This window comes from Coregonus clupeaformis, unplaced genomic scaffold (assembly GCF_020615455.1).
Source record: "Coregonus clupeaformis isolate EN_2021a unplaced genomic scaffold, ASM2061545v1 scaf0273, whole genome shotgun sequence".
Classification (NCBI taxonomy): Eukaryota; Metazoa; Chordata; class Actinopteri; order Salmoniformes; family Salmonidae; genus Coregonus; species Coregonus clupeaformis.
The window spans coordinates 262,801-277,478 of NW_025533728.1; the positions used below are offsets into that span (position 1 = coordinate 262,801).

At 49.0% G+C, this 14,678-nt stretch overlaps 1 protein-coding gene across 1 annotated transcript; it reads right to left on the reverse strand.

Moving 5' to 3' along the window:
* Positions 1 to 270: 270 nt before the first annotated feature.
* On the reverse strand, positions 271 to 14,046 carry LOC123484320 (transcription factor Dp-1-like). Its single transcript, XM_045214523.1, is given in 14 exon segments — positions 271 to 1,723; positions 1,942 to 2,017; positions 2,169 to 2,335; positions 3,030 to 3,181; positions 3,342 to 3,410; positions 3,619 to 3,717; positions 3,719 to 3,736; positions 3,738 to 3,767; positions 3,948 to 4,119; positions 6,048 to 6,169; positions 10,794 to 10,897; positions 11,726 to 11,792; positions 12,427 to 12,509; positions 13,743 to 14,046. Coding segments are annotated over 13 exon segments (1,218 nt in total). The 5' UTR covers positions 12,439 to 12,509; positions 13,743 to 14,046; the 3' UTR covers positions 271 to 1,593.
* Positions 14,047 to 14,678: the final 632 nt, after the last annotated feature.

Below are 14,678 nucleotides of genomic sequence, written 5' to 3' on the forward strand. Positions count from 1 at the left end.
TTCCTTACACCATAGAAAGTCCTACCTGGTTTGAGCCGTCTATCCAAGTCTATGATCCCAACCAAGGCATTCTGGAAACCCAACCATCTCTGTCCGAACAGTGGTTGTTTTGCTTCATTTTAGCAATCTCTTTTACAAAGCTTCTAGGAAGAGTACGTAATTTATGGGTATTGAGTGATGCTTGTATAACCAAGACATGCTGTATGCTTTGTTCACTCATTGTATCATAATGAAACCATCAATATTATTAAAATCCATAAAGACAATAACAATGTTCAAACATCCTCTATATTTTATTCTCTATAATTTCCAAACTCATTAGATAACAAAAAGAAAAAAGGTACGGTATTACGGAGTCGACATATTTGTTCAGTTTTACAAAAGTTCATTGGGGGTCTTTGTAGTGGACTCCCGTTTTGCCTTTTGACAAAATCCTGAAGAAGTCTTGAGCTTGTTTCAACCCTATGAATGGCTCCATCCTCCCAAAAAGTTATGTTCGTTGATCATACGCAGCTACTTCATTCCTCTGGGTGTCGTTCATTTAGAAACATTTTGGTACGTTTTGTCTCAATGGGCTGCCTGCCAGCCAGGAAGAGAACCACTTCTGATTTATAACAACGTTCTCTTGAATCCAATTCTGAGGTCACCTTGCTTTGAGATGGGATGAGTGGCCTTGTCTCCTCTAGTGTCACACACAGGGACATTTGGCCTCTACTGTCTGTAGGTATTCACAGCAACACACAGGGACATCTGGCCTCTACTGTCTGTAGGTATTCACAGCAACACACAAGCACAGGGCCAAGTGACTGCCCAAAAACACACTCACCAATCTTGAAAATAGCTGCCAGAAGGAAGTCACACACACAAAATAAGAAAATATTACTACAAATAAGCAAAGTACAAAACATACACACACACACACCCTCTCCCCTAGGAGATGTATAGGAAGTCATTTCCACTGTCATGTCAACGACTGACACCACTACTGTTCATAATGTTAAATACTGTAATACAGCGACACAAGGCAGATCTCAGAGGTTTCTGGAGGGAATCTTTCCGTGGCCGTATATCAGTTCACTCAAGAACCAAAAAAACGAGTATGGCAGGAGAAGGCTCCCATTTCCTGTAACGGGGAGGCGGGCTGAAGAGGAGCGCGTTGTGGAGATTACACTCTGATAGAAACACAGGTTCAGAAGCAGAAAAAAAAATAAGTTAATTCCCACTAAAGGCATTATACAGTCAGCGTCCTTGGCAGCAGAGACTACATTTCCCAGAAGGCCATTGCGTCGGTGCGCTCTGTGCATTCTGAAGGCAGCTGAGGAAGGAGAAGCAGGGGCAGGAGCCTCCTCGTAGATAGCTTGGTGGGGAGGAGGGAAGGCCTGAGATGGAGCCGGAGGGAGGGAGAGAGACTTGTTCATGGGATATGGGCTGCATGCATTCCAAATGGCACTAGTCCCAATACAGTGCACTACATTTGTGCCAATATGGCTCTGGTCAAAGGTAGTTCAGCATATAGGGAGTCATTTGGGACACACATGGTTAAATCAGACCGGTCTGGTAGAGTTGGTTGAGTGAGAACGAAGAACTACTGATTTAATCATCGTCATCGTAGTCCTCTTCATCATCCTCTTCCTCATCTGCCATGTAGGACACAGGGGTGTGGCCTCGCGAGCCGCTGTAGTGTGACTCGTTGGAATTGGACGCCACTGTGCCATCGGCGCCACTGAATATACAGCAGGAAACAGAAGGAATTAGTTAGACCTTCCTGTTACATCACTACCTGTCCATTTAAAAGAGCTCAGAAAGAGCTCAGAGACCATAGAGTTGGATAGAGGGCACACTTGAAACAAAGCTTGTTTCAGCATGGGCAGCGCCTCTGAAGGCTTTCACCCTCCAGATAGGAGATGAGCTCTCAAGTACATCTCTACGGAAGAGACTCACCTTGTGTGATGGCGTCCTCCGTTTGTAGACGACGCTCCCGTGATGTAGACGTTGCTTATTGGGCCCGTGGCCATTTCTGGAGGGGGAGGGGACAGACACCATTTATATAGCCTCCTTTACACACTCCCAGCCCCAGTATATCAGGGTGAATAGGGGGGGACTAAACAAATAGGGGCGTCTGGGCACCAGGGTGAATAGGGGGCCGTTTGGGATGCAGTCCTACTGACCTGTAACATAGGGCTCCAGGGCTCTGGGCACCAGGGTGCGGGCTTCCTTCAGGTCCTCTGGGGAACAGCAGCCCACCTCCAGTCCACAAGACATCCCCATCCTCTTCAACACCTCTACGTCATCATGGATCTCAAACATGTTGTCAAAGTTAAACAAGTACTCAAACCTGTAGGGTGGAGAGGGGGAGGGGAGGAGAGGGATGGAGGCAGGAGAGGGATGAGAGGGATGGAGGGAGGAGAGGGATGGAGGAGGAGAGGGATGGAGGGTGGAGAGGGGGGAGGAGGAGAGGGATGAGGAGGAGAGGGGTGAGGGGGAGAGGGGGAGGGAGGAGAGGGATGGAGGAGGAGAGGGATGGAGGGTGGAGAGGGGGAGGGGAGGAGAGGGATGGAGGGAGGAGAGGGTTGAGGGAGGAGAGGGATGGAGGGAGGAGAGGGATGGAGGAGGAGAGGGATGGAGGGTGGAGAGGGGGAGGGAGGAGAGGGATGGAGGGAGGAGAGGGTGGAGGGAGGAGAGGGATGGAGGGAGGAGAGGGATGGAGGAGGAGAGGGATGGAGGGAGGAGGGAGGGATGAGGAGGAGAGTGAGGGAGAGAGGTTGAGGGAGGAGAGGGTTGAGGGAGGAGAGGGTTGAGGGAGGAGAGGGTTGAGGGAGGAGAGGGTTGGAGGAGGAGAGGAGTTGGGGAGGCAGGTATGATTAGATGAGGTCTGGTGTTGTATTTGAAATCACTCCCATGATGCACTCACTCTCAAAGGGAGTTGGGATATGCAAATCTCTAGATATATTTCACCCATCCGTATAATACACCCGTGTGAAACAGGACAATGTAATGATCTGTGTATTACACCGTCTCTGGTCTCTTACTTGTCGTTAGAGATGCTGCAGTCGATGACGGTCCTCTTGGAGGTGTTGACGATGATGAAGGGGAGGTTGATGACAGAGTTTGGGGGCGGAGCCCTCCCCGCTTGCTGCTCCGCTGAACGGTTACGCTGCACCAGGCGCTTGAACGCTATTTGCTGCACCGAGACATTCACACAACGTTATGATACCGTTCAGTCAACGTCGTTGAAATGACATTCAGGCAACGTTGAAGCCACCAGCAAGACAGGGTGAGCTTCTAAAACGTGTGTATGTTCCACCACACAACACCCCCCCCACAGTGAGTGGAGTGTTTACCTGTAGAATGAGCTCCTGAAGCTGAGACTGTTTCTGCTTGATCCTCTCTAGTCGTCTCTGTCTCTCCACCTGACCATCAGACAAATACATCAGGTTACAGGTGTCTCTGTGGGTCTGCTGAGTTGGTGGGCAGGCCGATCCACCTGATCTCTTACCTCTAGGCTCTGACGCTCCTGTGCTGAGTTGGTGGGCAGGCCGATCCACCTGATCTCTTACCTCTAGGCTCTGACGCTCCTCTGCTGAGTTGGTGGGCAGGCCGATCCACCTGATCTCTTACCTCTAGGCTCTGACACTCCTGTGCTGAGTTGGTGGGCAGGCCGATCCACTTGATCTCTTTCTTCTCTTTAGAGATGATGTTCATGGCCATGAGCACGTTGGAGCGCATCGTACACACGCCCGTCGGATGTTCTTCTGGTCGTAGGAATGCTGTGGATGGGAGAGAGAAAGGGGCTGTGTCTCAAATGGCCTAATCCCTTCAGAGTGCACTACTTTTGCCTAGGGCCCATAGGGCCGTGCAGAATCTGGGCATCTTGAACTCTGATTGGGCTATTTGTTGTACGGATGAAACCCTGGTCTGATGGGTTTTTGATTGGCCGTGTGTCTCACCGAGTCGCCGGGCGAGAGGAGGGTGTCGTTGGCGCTGAACTCTGCCACGAGCTCGTCAGCCACCTCATTGTAGGTGGTCACGCCCTTTCTCTGCACCTTCTCACACACCTTCATGGAGAAATGCCTCAGCCCCTTCCCGTTCTTATCCCCCTTCTTACCAGTACCACGCTTCCTGGAACACAACCAACCACAGCAGGAATTAGAGAGAGAAGGAGCCAATCACAGCAGGAATTAGAGGAGGAGCCAATCACAGCAGGATTTAGAGAGAGGAAGAGCCAATCACAGCAGGATTTAGAGAGAGGAGGAGCCAATCACAGCAGGATTTAGAGAGAGGAGCCAATCACAGCAGGAATTAGAGAGAGGAGGAGCCAATCACAGCAGGAATTAGAGAGAGGAGGAGCCAATCACAGCAGGAATTAGAGAGAGGAGGAGCCAATCACAGCAGGAATTAGAGAGGAGAAGCCAATCACAGCAGGAATTAGAGAGAGGAGAAGCCAATCACAGCAGGAATTAGAGAGAGAAGGAGCCAATCACAGCAGGAATTAGAGAGAGAAGGAGCCAATCACAGCAGGAATTAGAGAGAGAAGGAGCCAATCACAGCAGGAATTAGAGAGAGGAGCCAATCACAGCAGGAATGAGAGAGAGAAGACGCCAATCTGAGCAAATTAGGTTGCGCGACCCCATGTGGAGTCACCTGACATGAAAATGGGTCACGGGAGAGTTTTCATACCCCCCCAAAAAAACGACCTTCTTTGTATCTCAAAATCATTGTAATGTGGTTAACCTTAAAATCTAAATAAAAAATTACTTAAACCTAAAATATCAAATTCAACCAGAGTGCCCTTAGAGGAAAGTGCAGCCCTTGAACATGTGCTTAACAAGTCACATAAGTAGCATGGACTCACTGTGTGCATTAATAGTGTTTAACATTATTTTTAAATGACTACCCCATCTCTGTACCCTACACATACAATTATCTGTAATGTCCCTCAGTCGAGCAGTGAATTTCAAACACAGATTCAACCACAATGACCAGGGAGGTTTTCCAATGGTTCGCAAAGAAGGGCACCTGTTGGTAGATGGGTTAAAAAAAAAAAAAGGCAGACATTGAATATCCATTTGAGCATGGTGAAGTTATTAATTACACTTTGGATGGTGTATCAATACACCCAGTCACTAAAAAGACACAGGCGTCTTTCCTAACTCAGTTGGTGGAAGAAGGAAACCGCTCAGGGATTTCACCATGAGGTCAATGGTGACTTTAAAACAGTTACAGAGTTTAATGGCTGTGATAAGAGAAGACTGAGGATGGATCAACAACATTGTATGGTGGTGGCTGCATCATGTTATGGGTATTCTTGTCATCGGCAAGGACTAGGGAGTTTTTTGGGATAAAAAGAAATGGAAGAGCTAAGCACAGGAAAAATCCTAGAGGAAAACCTGGTTCATTCTGCTTTCTAACAGACACAGGGAGATTAATTCACCTTTCAGCAGGACAATTACCTAAAACACTAGGCCAAATATACACTGGAGTTGCTTATCAAGATGACATTGAATGTTCCTGAGTGGCCTAGTTACAGTTGACTTAAAGCTTGAAAATCTATGGCAAGGCTTGAAAATGGCTATCTAGCGATGATCAACAACCAACTTGACAGAGCTTGTAGATTTTTTTTAAGAATGGGCAAATATTGTACAATCCAGGTGTGCAACGGTCTTACAGACTTAACCAGAAAGACTCACAGCTGTAATCTCTGCCAAAGATTATTCTAACATGTATTGACTTGGGGTTGAATAATGATCTTATGAACTTTTTTTATAAATAATGATTCCACTTTGACAGATTATTTTGGTAGATCGTTAACAAAAAAAAAGACAAATAAATCAATTTTAATACCAATTTGTAACAACAAAATGTGGAAAAAGTCCAGGGGTGAATACTTTAAGGGACTGTATGTACTGACATCTCAATCTCTTAACGAGAGAGAGAACTTTCCCGTGAAGCCAGCCAGCCTCCCTGCTGAGAATTGACCTAAAGCTGACCCAAACGGCCAGGTGACCTTAACCAGCATGAGTGTTTGTATACAATTGTGCGTGTCTTACCCGGTGGACCAGGGAGAGGCATCAGGGGGCTGGCTCTGTGGTCTGTACTGGGTACTGGGTGTGTGAGGGCTGCCCATCATCAACCCCCCTGACCCACTGGGCCTCTGAGGAGTACCCATCACCTGAGACAGAGGGAGGGACAGGTAACCATGGAGACATAACATTTAACAGCCATAAATTAAATGTATGAGCTTCTTTCAAAGCCCTGAGGAGCGATCTCTAAAGCATTTCATCTACACCATCCTAGAAGCTATGGAGGCTAGCCAGAGCAACACATCACGGCTGGGGGATTAGATACAGTGGGGAGAACAAGTATTTGATACACTGCCGATTTTGCAGGTTTTCCTACTTACAAAGCATGTAGAGGTCTGTAATTTTTATCATAGGTACACTTCAACTGTGAGAGATGGAATCTAAAACAAAAATCCAGAAAATCACATTGTATGATTTTTAAGTAATTAATTTGCATTTTATTGCATGACATAAGTATATGATACATCAGAAAAGCAGAACTTAATATTTGGTACAGAAACCTTTGTTTGCAATTACAGAGATCATACATTTCCTGTAGGTCTTGACCAGGTTTGCACACACTGCAGCAAGGATTTTGGCCCACTCCTCCATACAGACCTTCTCCAGATCCTTCAGGTTTCGGGGGCTGTCGCTGGGCAATACAGACTTTCAGCTCCCTCCAAAGATTTTCTATTGGGTTCAGGTCTGGAGACTGGCTAGGCCACTCCAGGACCTTGAGATGCTTCTTACGGAGCCACTCCTTAGTTGCCCTGGCTGTGTGTTTCAGGTCGTTGTCATGCTGGAAGACCCAGCCACGACCCATCTTCAATGCTCTTACTGAGGGAAGGAGGTTGTTGGCCAAGATCTTGCGATACATGGCCCCATCCATCCTCCCCTCAATATGGTGCAGTCGTCCTGTCCCCTTTGCAGAAAAGCATCCCCAAAGAATGATGTTTCCACCTCCATGCTTCACAGTTGGGATGGTGTTCTTGGGGTTGTACTCATCCTTCTTCTTCCTCCAAACACAGCGAGTGGAGTTTAGACCAAAAAGCTCTATTTTTGTCTCATCAGACCACATGACCTTCTCCCATTCCTCCTCTGGATCATCCAGATGGTCATTGGCAAACTTCAGACGGGCCTGGACATGCGCTGGCTTGAGCAGGGGGACCTTGCGTGCGTTGCAGGATTTTAATCCATGACGACATAGTGTGTTACTAATGGTTTTCTTTGAGACTGTGGTCCCAGCGCTCTTCAGGTCATTGACCAGGTCTTGCTGTGTAGTTCTGGGCTGATCCCTCACCTTCCTCATGATCATTGATGCCCCACGAGGTGAGATCTTGCATGGAGCCCCAGACCGAGGGTGATTGACCGTCATCTTGAACTTCTTCCATTTTCTAATAATTGCGCCAACAGTTGTTGCCTTCTCACCAAGCTGCTTGCCTATTGTCCTGTAGCCCATCCCAGCCTTGTGCAGGTCTACAATTTTATCCCTGATGTCCTTACACAGCTCTCTGGTCTTGGCCATTGTGGAGAGGTTGGAGTCTGTTTGATTGAGTGTGTGGACAGGTGTCTTTTATACAGGTAACGAGTTCAAACAGCTGCAGTTAATACAGGTAATGAGTGGAGAACAGGAGGGCTTCTTAAAGAAAAACTAACATGTCTGTGAGAGCCGGAATTCTTACTGGTTGGTAGGTGATCAAATACTTATGTCATGCAATAAAATGCAAATTAATTACTTAAAAATCATACAATGTGATTTTCTGGATTTTTGTTTTAGATTCCATCTCTCACAGTTGAAGTGTACCTATGATAAAAATTACAGACCTCTACATGCTTTGTAAGTAGGGAAACCTGCAAAATCGGCAGTGTATCAAATACTTGTTCTCCCCACTGTATGTCTATAGAACTAAAACTACTAGTGTTTCTATTGCCATGCATCCCTCTCTAGCTGAACCCTGAGCTCTGGGGCTTGCCTCATTAATAGGATGATAATGGTGATGAGGGAACTCTTATAATCCCGCTGACTGAAGGGTTTGTGATCAGCTTATGCACACACACATGCACGCAGGTCACACACAGGTAACGCAGGTCACACACATGCACGCAGGTCACACACAGGTCACCCTGCCTTGCTCAAAGTTAATATGAAGGCTTTATCGCCATGGAGATATGGGAAGCCCAGTGCTTCACTAGTAGTAGCAGAGGAGGAGAGGACAGGGGCCCTCAGACAGGAGGAGGAGGAGAGGACAGGGGCCCTCAGACAGGAGGAGGAGGAGGAGAGGACAGGGGCCCTCAGACAGGAGGAGGAGGAGGAGAGGACAGGGGCCCTCAGACAGGAGGAGGAGGAGGAGGAGAGGACAGGGGCCCTCAGACAGGAGGAGGAGGAGGAGAGGACAGGGGGCCCTCAGACAGGAGGAGGAGGAGGAGAGGACAGGGGCCCTCAGACAGGAGGAGGAGGAGGAGAGGACAGGGGCCCTCAGACAGGAGGAGGAGGAGGAGAGGACAGGGGCCCTCAGACAGGAGGAGGAGGAGGAGAGGACAGGGGCCCTCAGACAGGAGGAGGAGGAGGAGAGGACAGGGGCCCTCAGACAGGAGGAGGAGGAGGAGAGGACAGGGGCCCTCAGACAGGAGGAGGAGGAGGAGAGGACAGGGGCCCTCAGACAGGAGGAGGAGGAGAGGACAGGGGCCCTCAGACAGGAGGAGGAGGAGAGGACAGGGGCCCTCAGACAGGAGGAGGAGGAGAGGACAGGGGCCCTCAGACAGGAGGAGGAGGAGAGGACAGGGGCCCTCAGACAGGAGGGGAGGAGGAGAGGACAGGGGCCCTCAGACAGGAGGAGGAGGAGAGGACAGGGGCCCTCAGACAGGAGGAGGAGGAGAGGACAGGGGCCCTCAGACAGGAGGAGGAGAGGACAGGGGCCCTCAGACAGGAGGAGGAGAGGACAGGGGCCCTCAGACAGGAGGAGGAGAGGACAGGGGCCCTCAGACAGGAGGAGGAGGAGAGGACAGGGGCCTTCAGACAGGAGGAGGAGGAGAGGACAGGGGCCTTCAGACAGGAGGAGGAGGAGAGGACAGGGGCCCTCAGACAGGAGGAGAGGACAGGGGCCCTCAGACAGGAGGAGAGGACAGGGGCCCTCAGACAGGAGGAGAGGACAGGGGCCCTCAGACAGGAGGAGAGGACAGGGGCCCTCAGACAGGAGGGAGGAGGAGGAGAGGACAGGGGCCCTCAGACAGGAGGAGGAGGAGGAGAGGACAGGGGCCCTCAGACAGGAGGAGGAGGAGGAGAGGACAGGGGCCCTCAGACAGGAGGAGGAGGAGGAGAGGACAGGGGCCCTCAGACAGGAGGAGGAGGAGGAGAGGACAGGGGCCCTCAGACAGGAGGAGGAGGAGGAGAGGACAGGGGCCCTCAGACAGGAGGAGGAGGAGGAGAGGACAGGGGCCCTCAGACAGGAGGAGGAGGAGGAGAGGACAGGGGCCCTCAGACAGGAGGAGGAGGAGGAGAGGACAGGGGCCCTCAGACAGGAGGAGGAGGAGGAGAGGACAGGGGCCCTCAGACAGGAGGAGGAGGAGAGGACAGGGGCCCTCAGACAGGAGGAGAGGACAACAGGAGGAGAGGACAGGGCCCTCAGACAGGAGGAGGAGGAGAGGACAGGGGCCCTCAGACAGGAGGAGGAGGAGAGGACAGGGGCCCTCAGACAGGAGGAGGAGGAGAGGACAGGGGCCCTCAGACAGGAGGAGGAGGAGAGGACAGGGGCCCTCAGACAGGAGGAGGAGGAGAGGACAGGGGCCCTCAGACAGGAGGAGGAGAGGACAGGGGCCCTCAGACAGGAGGAGGAGAGGACAGGGGCCCTCAGACAGGAGGAGGAGAGGACAGGGGCCCTCAGACAGGAGGAGGAGAGGACAGGGGCCCTCAGACAGGAGGAGGAGAGGACAGGGGCCCTCAGACAGGAGGAGGAGAGGACAGGGGCCCTCAGACAGGAGGAGGAGGAGAGGACAGGGGCCTTCAGACAGGAGGAGGAGGAGAGGACAGGGGCCCTCAGACAGGAGGAGAGGACAGGGGCCTTCAGACAGGAGGAGGAGAGGACAGGGGCCTTCAGACAGGAGAGGACAGGGGCCTTCAGACAGGAGGAGAGGACAGGGGCCCTCAGACAGGAGGAGGAGGAGAGGACAGGGGCCCTCAGACAGGAGGAGGAGGAGAGGACAGGGGCCCTCAGACAGGAGGAGGAGAGGACAGGGGCCCTCAGACAGGAGGAGGAGAGGACAGGGGCCTTCAGACAGGAGGAGGAGGAGAGGACAGGGGCCTTCAGACAGGAGGAGGAGGAGAGGACAGGGGCCCTCAGACAGGAGGAGAGGACAGGGGCCTTCAGACAGGAGGAGGAGAGGACAGGGGCCTTCAGACAGGAGGAGAGGACAGGGGCCTTCAGACAGGAGGAGGAGAGGACAGGGGCCCTCAGACAGGAGGAGGAGGAGAGGACAGGGGCCCTCAGACAGGAGGAGGAGAGGACAGGGGCCCTCAGACAGGAGGAGGAGGAGAGGACAGGGGCCCTCAGACAGGAGGAGGAGAGGACAGGGGCCTTCAGACAGGAGGAGGAGAGGACAGGGGCCTTCAGACAGGAGGAGGAGAGGACAGGGGCCCTCAGACAGGAGGAGGAGAGGACAGGGGCCCTCAGACAGGAGGAGAAGAGGACAGGAGTTCTTAGAAATGAGGCTGTTACTAGTGTTAGTGTTGTGTCTCACCATGTGTGGGGCGATGTTGACGTTGGAGAGCCCCAAGGTTTTGGGAAGCAGTTGTTTCCCCACAGAGAGGGACTGAGGGTGGACTGTCACCAGGGACAGGACACCTGGAGGGACAGGAACAACACTGTTAGAACACCAAGGTGCGTCCCAAATGGCACCCTATTCCCTATATAGTGCACTACTTTTGAATAGGGTGCCATTTAGCACGCAGCCTCGCTGTTGTTATGGGGGAGGGGAGGGAAGACTGGTAGAACAACACCAAGGGTGAATCTCTTGTCTTTCCCAGCCTCCTCTGGCAAAACACATTGGAGGAGAGGATCTGAGGTTGGGACCTTCTCCAACCTGCTTTGAGATGGAGCAGGGGAGAGAGAGGATCCCAGGGATCAAGGAAACACTATTGAGATTAGGGTTGTCACGATACTACACCAGATTTTCCATGGCAAAAAAAGAAAACAGGATTTAGACTAAACTCTTTGGTCCTATAAAAACATACTGTATGTCAATTGTGGGTGCTATAGCTGGCCAAATAAACAAATGTGACTCAAGGTGACAACATAATGCTGTTTGTTTCTAACATAAGGACCGTTTTCCTCACGAAATTCAATCTGCTTCATGTTTTGTTTCCTTGCCACAGAAATATCACGATACTGGTTTCATGACAATTCTAATTGAGATTCACCCCAAGCTCCCTGGAATCACTTATGACATGATTGGCCACAGAGAGAACATCTCAACAGGAGGCAACACTGCCCTCCTCTGTTAGGCGAGAGTCACAGTCTACCATCAACTCTCATTCTGCAGGAGTAGCTCTAGTACTGCCATACTTGGCCAAGTCTTACTCCTCCATGCTCCTCAACGCCAGTGTTCACCAGTGTGCAACTCACCTATATTAAAATAATTAGGGGGAAACCCTGGGTGCTGTAGCTACCTACCTTTGCTGGGACTGAGGTTCTGGTTGTAGAAAACCTTCATCTCTCCGTTGGCACCGATCCCAGCCGCCTGGAGACGACAATGTTCTGTTATGGCCACCCCACCACACTGTCGCCATGGAAACACCAGTAGCTACAAACTTCTCTAGATTCTCTTCTCACTAGTCGGCTTTATACTAGTCTGGAGCTAGGAGGTGCTGCTGGACTGAGGTCAATGGATTACTACGTTTGTTTACTGTGAGAGTGTTGCTCCATTTCCATGGCAACCTTTGAGTGTGAGCAATTGAGCATCAATCGGTGTACACTTTAGAGTTTGAGGACCTCCGCAACCATCTTAAACACTGTGTGTGTGGGTGGGTGTACACTGGAAGGAGATGGTCAAGTGACGATTAAAGTGGTTAGTCGGTTGATTATTGCATAACAGCAAGCAACTAAATCAGTAAGTACCAACAACCACTTGTTATGGTGAAATCCACCACTGCTAAATCAGGAAGTTGATATGGTCTTCAAAGTAACTTAGCCTGTACCACTCAAACCACAAAGGGAAGTCCATTCATCTAGTGATGTGTCAGTTCTTCCCTGAAACAATGACCTAAAACTGGATCTAGTTGGTTGAGAAAAAAATAAAATAAGAGGGTTCCACTATAGAATTAGTACTAATTCTAATTGTATGGCTTGCACACTAACACTGGCCCAGAACTCACATCCTTTGCCATGATATCAGCTCCTATGGGTGGGAGATAGTGTCTTCTGGAAGGTTTCTTTGGGATGTTCAGCAATGGCTTCCCTACAGCAAAATATGGAAAGGGGAAAAACGCCTTCAGATAAGTCTTATAAAACTGTAGGATTGTAGAAGAAATGCAGAGTAGACATTCATTGTAGATTGGCTAAACATTCTGTTGAACTTGATTTAACAAGGTTGGAGTAGGCTGGCCGCCTATATCCCTGAGGGATTCAAACCACAACACTCCACTAAGCCGCATGGAAGCTTTGGAAACAACTTGGTTACAACATAAGTCGGGCTCCACACTCAGTTATTGCCAAATTTGGGGCACTGAGAACAGAACATAGGCCTAACCGCGTAAATACAACAATGAACGACAGAAGGTTCCCATAGCCTGACAGGGGAAGCTCAACAACAGTTACTTGGATCCAGAAGCTGACAACGTATTACTCAACATACACAAGCACACTACACATTTGGTTGAAACTAAACTACCTAGCTAACAAGTTCGATGGCACCAAAATGCTTGCGCTCTCAGCGTGTTTCATTCGTGGTTTTATCATATTTAAAACACATTTTCATCGCTTGAAATAACAATTGTCCAGCTACTTTTTTTTCGATCAGAACTGTTCGCAATCATACATGTTTTGCAGCTTGGGCTAGATATATTTATCTAGAAAGTTAGGTGTACCACCATTGTGCATGTTTAAAACCCGAATATTAGTTACCATCAACTAGTTACTACGACCCTTCTAACTCGTTATTCTTGATCCGCAACTCCCAGTTACTGCAGACAAATTAGGAGAGGAAGAGGTCGTCGAAATCAACCTCCAAACAGGAAACTAGCTAAAACTAAACGTTAGCGAAGCAAACATAATAAACTAGAAAGTTAGCCCAAACGCTTCAGAATCCAAGATCACCAGATCAGATGTTTTCAAATTAGCTAGTTACCTGCATCTTTACAAAGACAGTAATCGAACGAATGACTTGTAGCAATTTCAGACAAGATGGTTGCTTTGCAAGTTTGACAGATGGCTAGCTAGCATGTTTGCCCTAAAGTTAGCACGCAACATGCTAGTTCGTTCTCCCTATCGACACTAGTTATCTATTAGCTAACGTTAGCTCATTGCAACGATGGGAGTTTGGTTTGAATGAATAGCCAGTCAACTAACGTTAAGGTAATAGTTTGCTAAACCCGCTTTTGGGTTAGACATGAATTAGTTAGTAACTAACTTAACGTCAATGTGGACAATAGTGTTTTATTTACGGTAGAGTGCACTCACTAGCGAACGTTACCTGTTAGCTAGAAGCCGAGTCAGCCATTTTTGTAGCCAGCTAGCTAAAAATTAAGCTAATATACTTTACATTTCGTACAGCTGGCTAGCTAAGTTAACTACCTTACCTATGGGTAGAAATGTGATAGAATGACATGCCACAATGCAAACGTATTTCGATTTTGCTTAGCTAGGCAGCTTCGAATGGTCTCTGCTTATGTTCGATCGCGTTAGGTGCAACAGTCATACATTTGATTGACAGTGACGTTAGCTAACTAAGCTAGTTAGCTACTTCTACCCTACTAAAACTGAAACCCAGCGAAATAAACGTACTTGCTCAGCGTACAAATGTAACTATATCTCCTACTTCATAAATAAATCAATGAAGTGGGAAGAATTAAAGTCACTTTTCTGATTAATCGCCGAGTCAGAGGTAAGCGTTTGTCCCAAACTCCGACTGAGATGTCCGGCTGCTGAGCTTCCAGAGTTGTGCGACAGACTGTACACTCCAAACTGAGCTTGGCGGTGTCTGAAATGTGAAAGAAACTATTGGATACGCACAAAGTAAACGTCATCACGCGGGAAGCATAGACCACACCTCCAGAACGATATCAAAACATTTCATTGGACGAGACAGACAATATTCAACTATAACATTATCAAAACAGGACATCTCCCTAACCAATAAACCAATATTTTAATAAATAGGTGCATATTCCAATATTTTGAAATTACATGATGTACAACATTTTGTATTTTGTTGAATTTTGAACAAACTCCAACCTAACACAACATAATGTCAAATGGGGATTTCTTGTACTTGGAATGACCCCCTTATTTCCATTGTAACGTTTATAAATAATCTAACTATGACTGGCCTGATAAATGCAATGCTATATCTTTATTTCTCCATTGCTTGATTTATTAGGAGGAAGTCTTCTAGTTCTAGTCTTTTCTT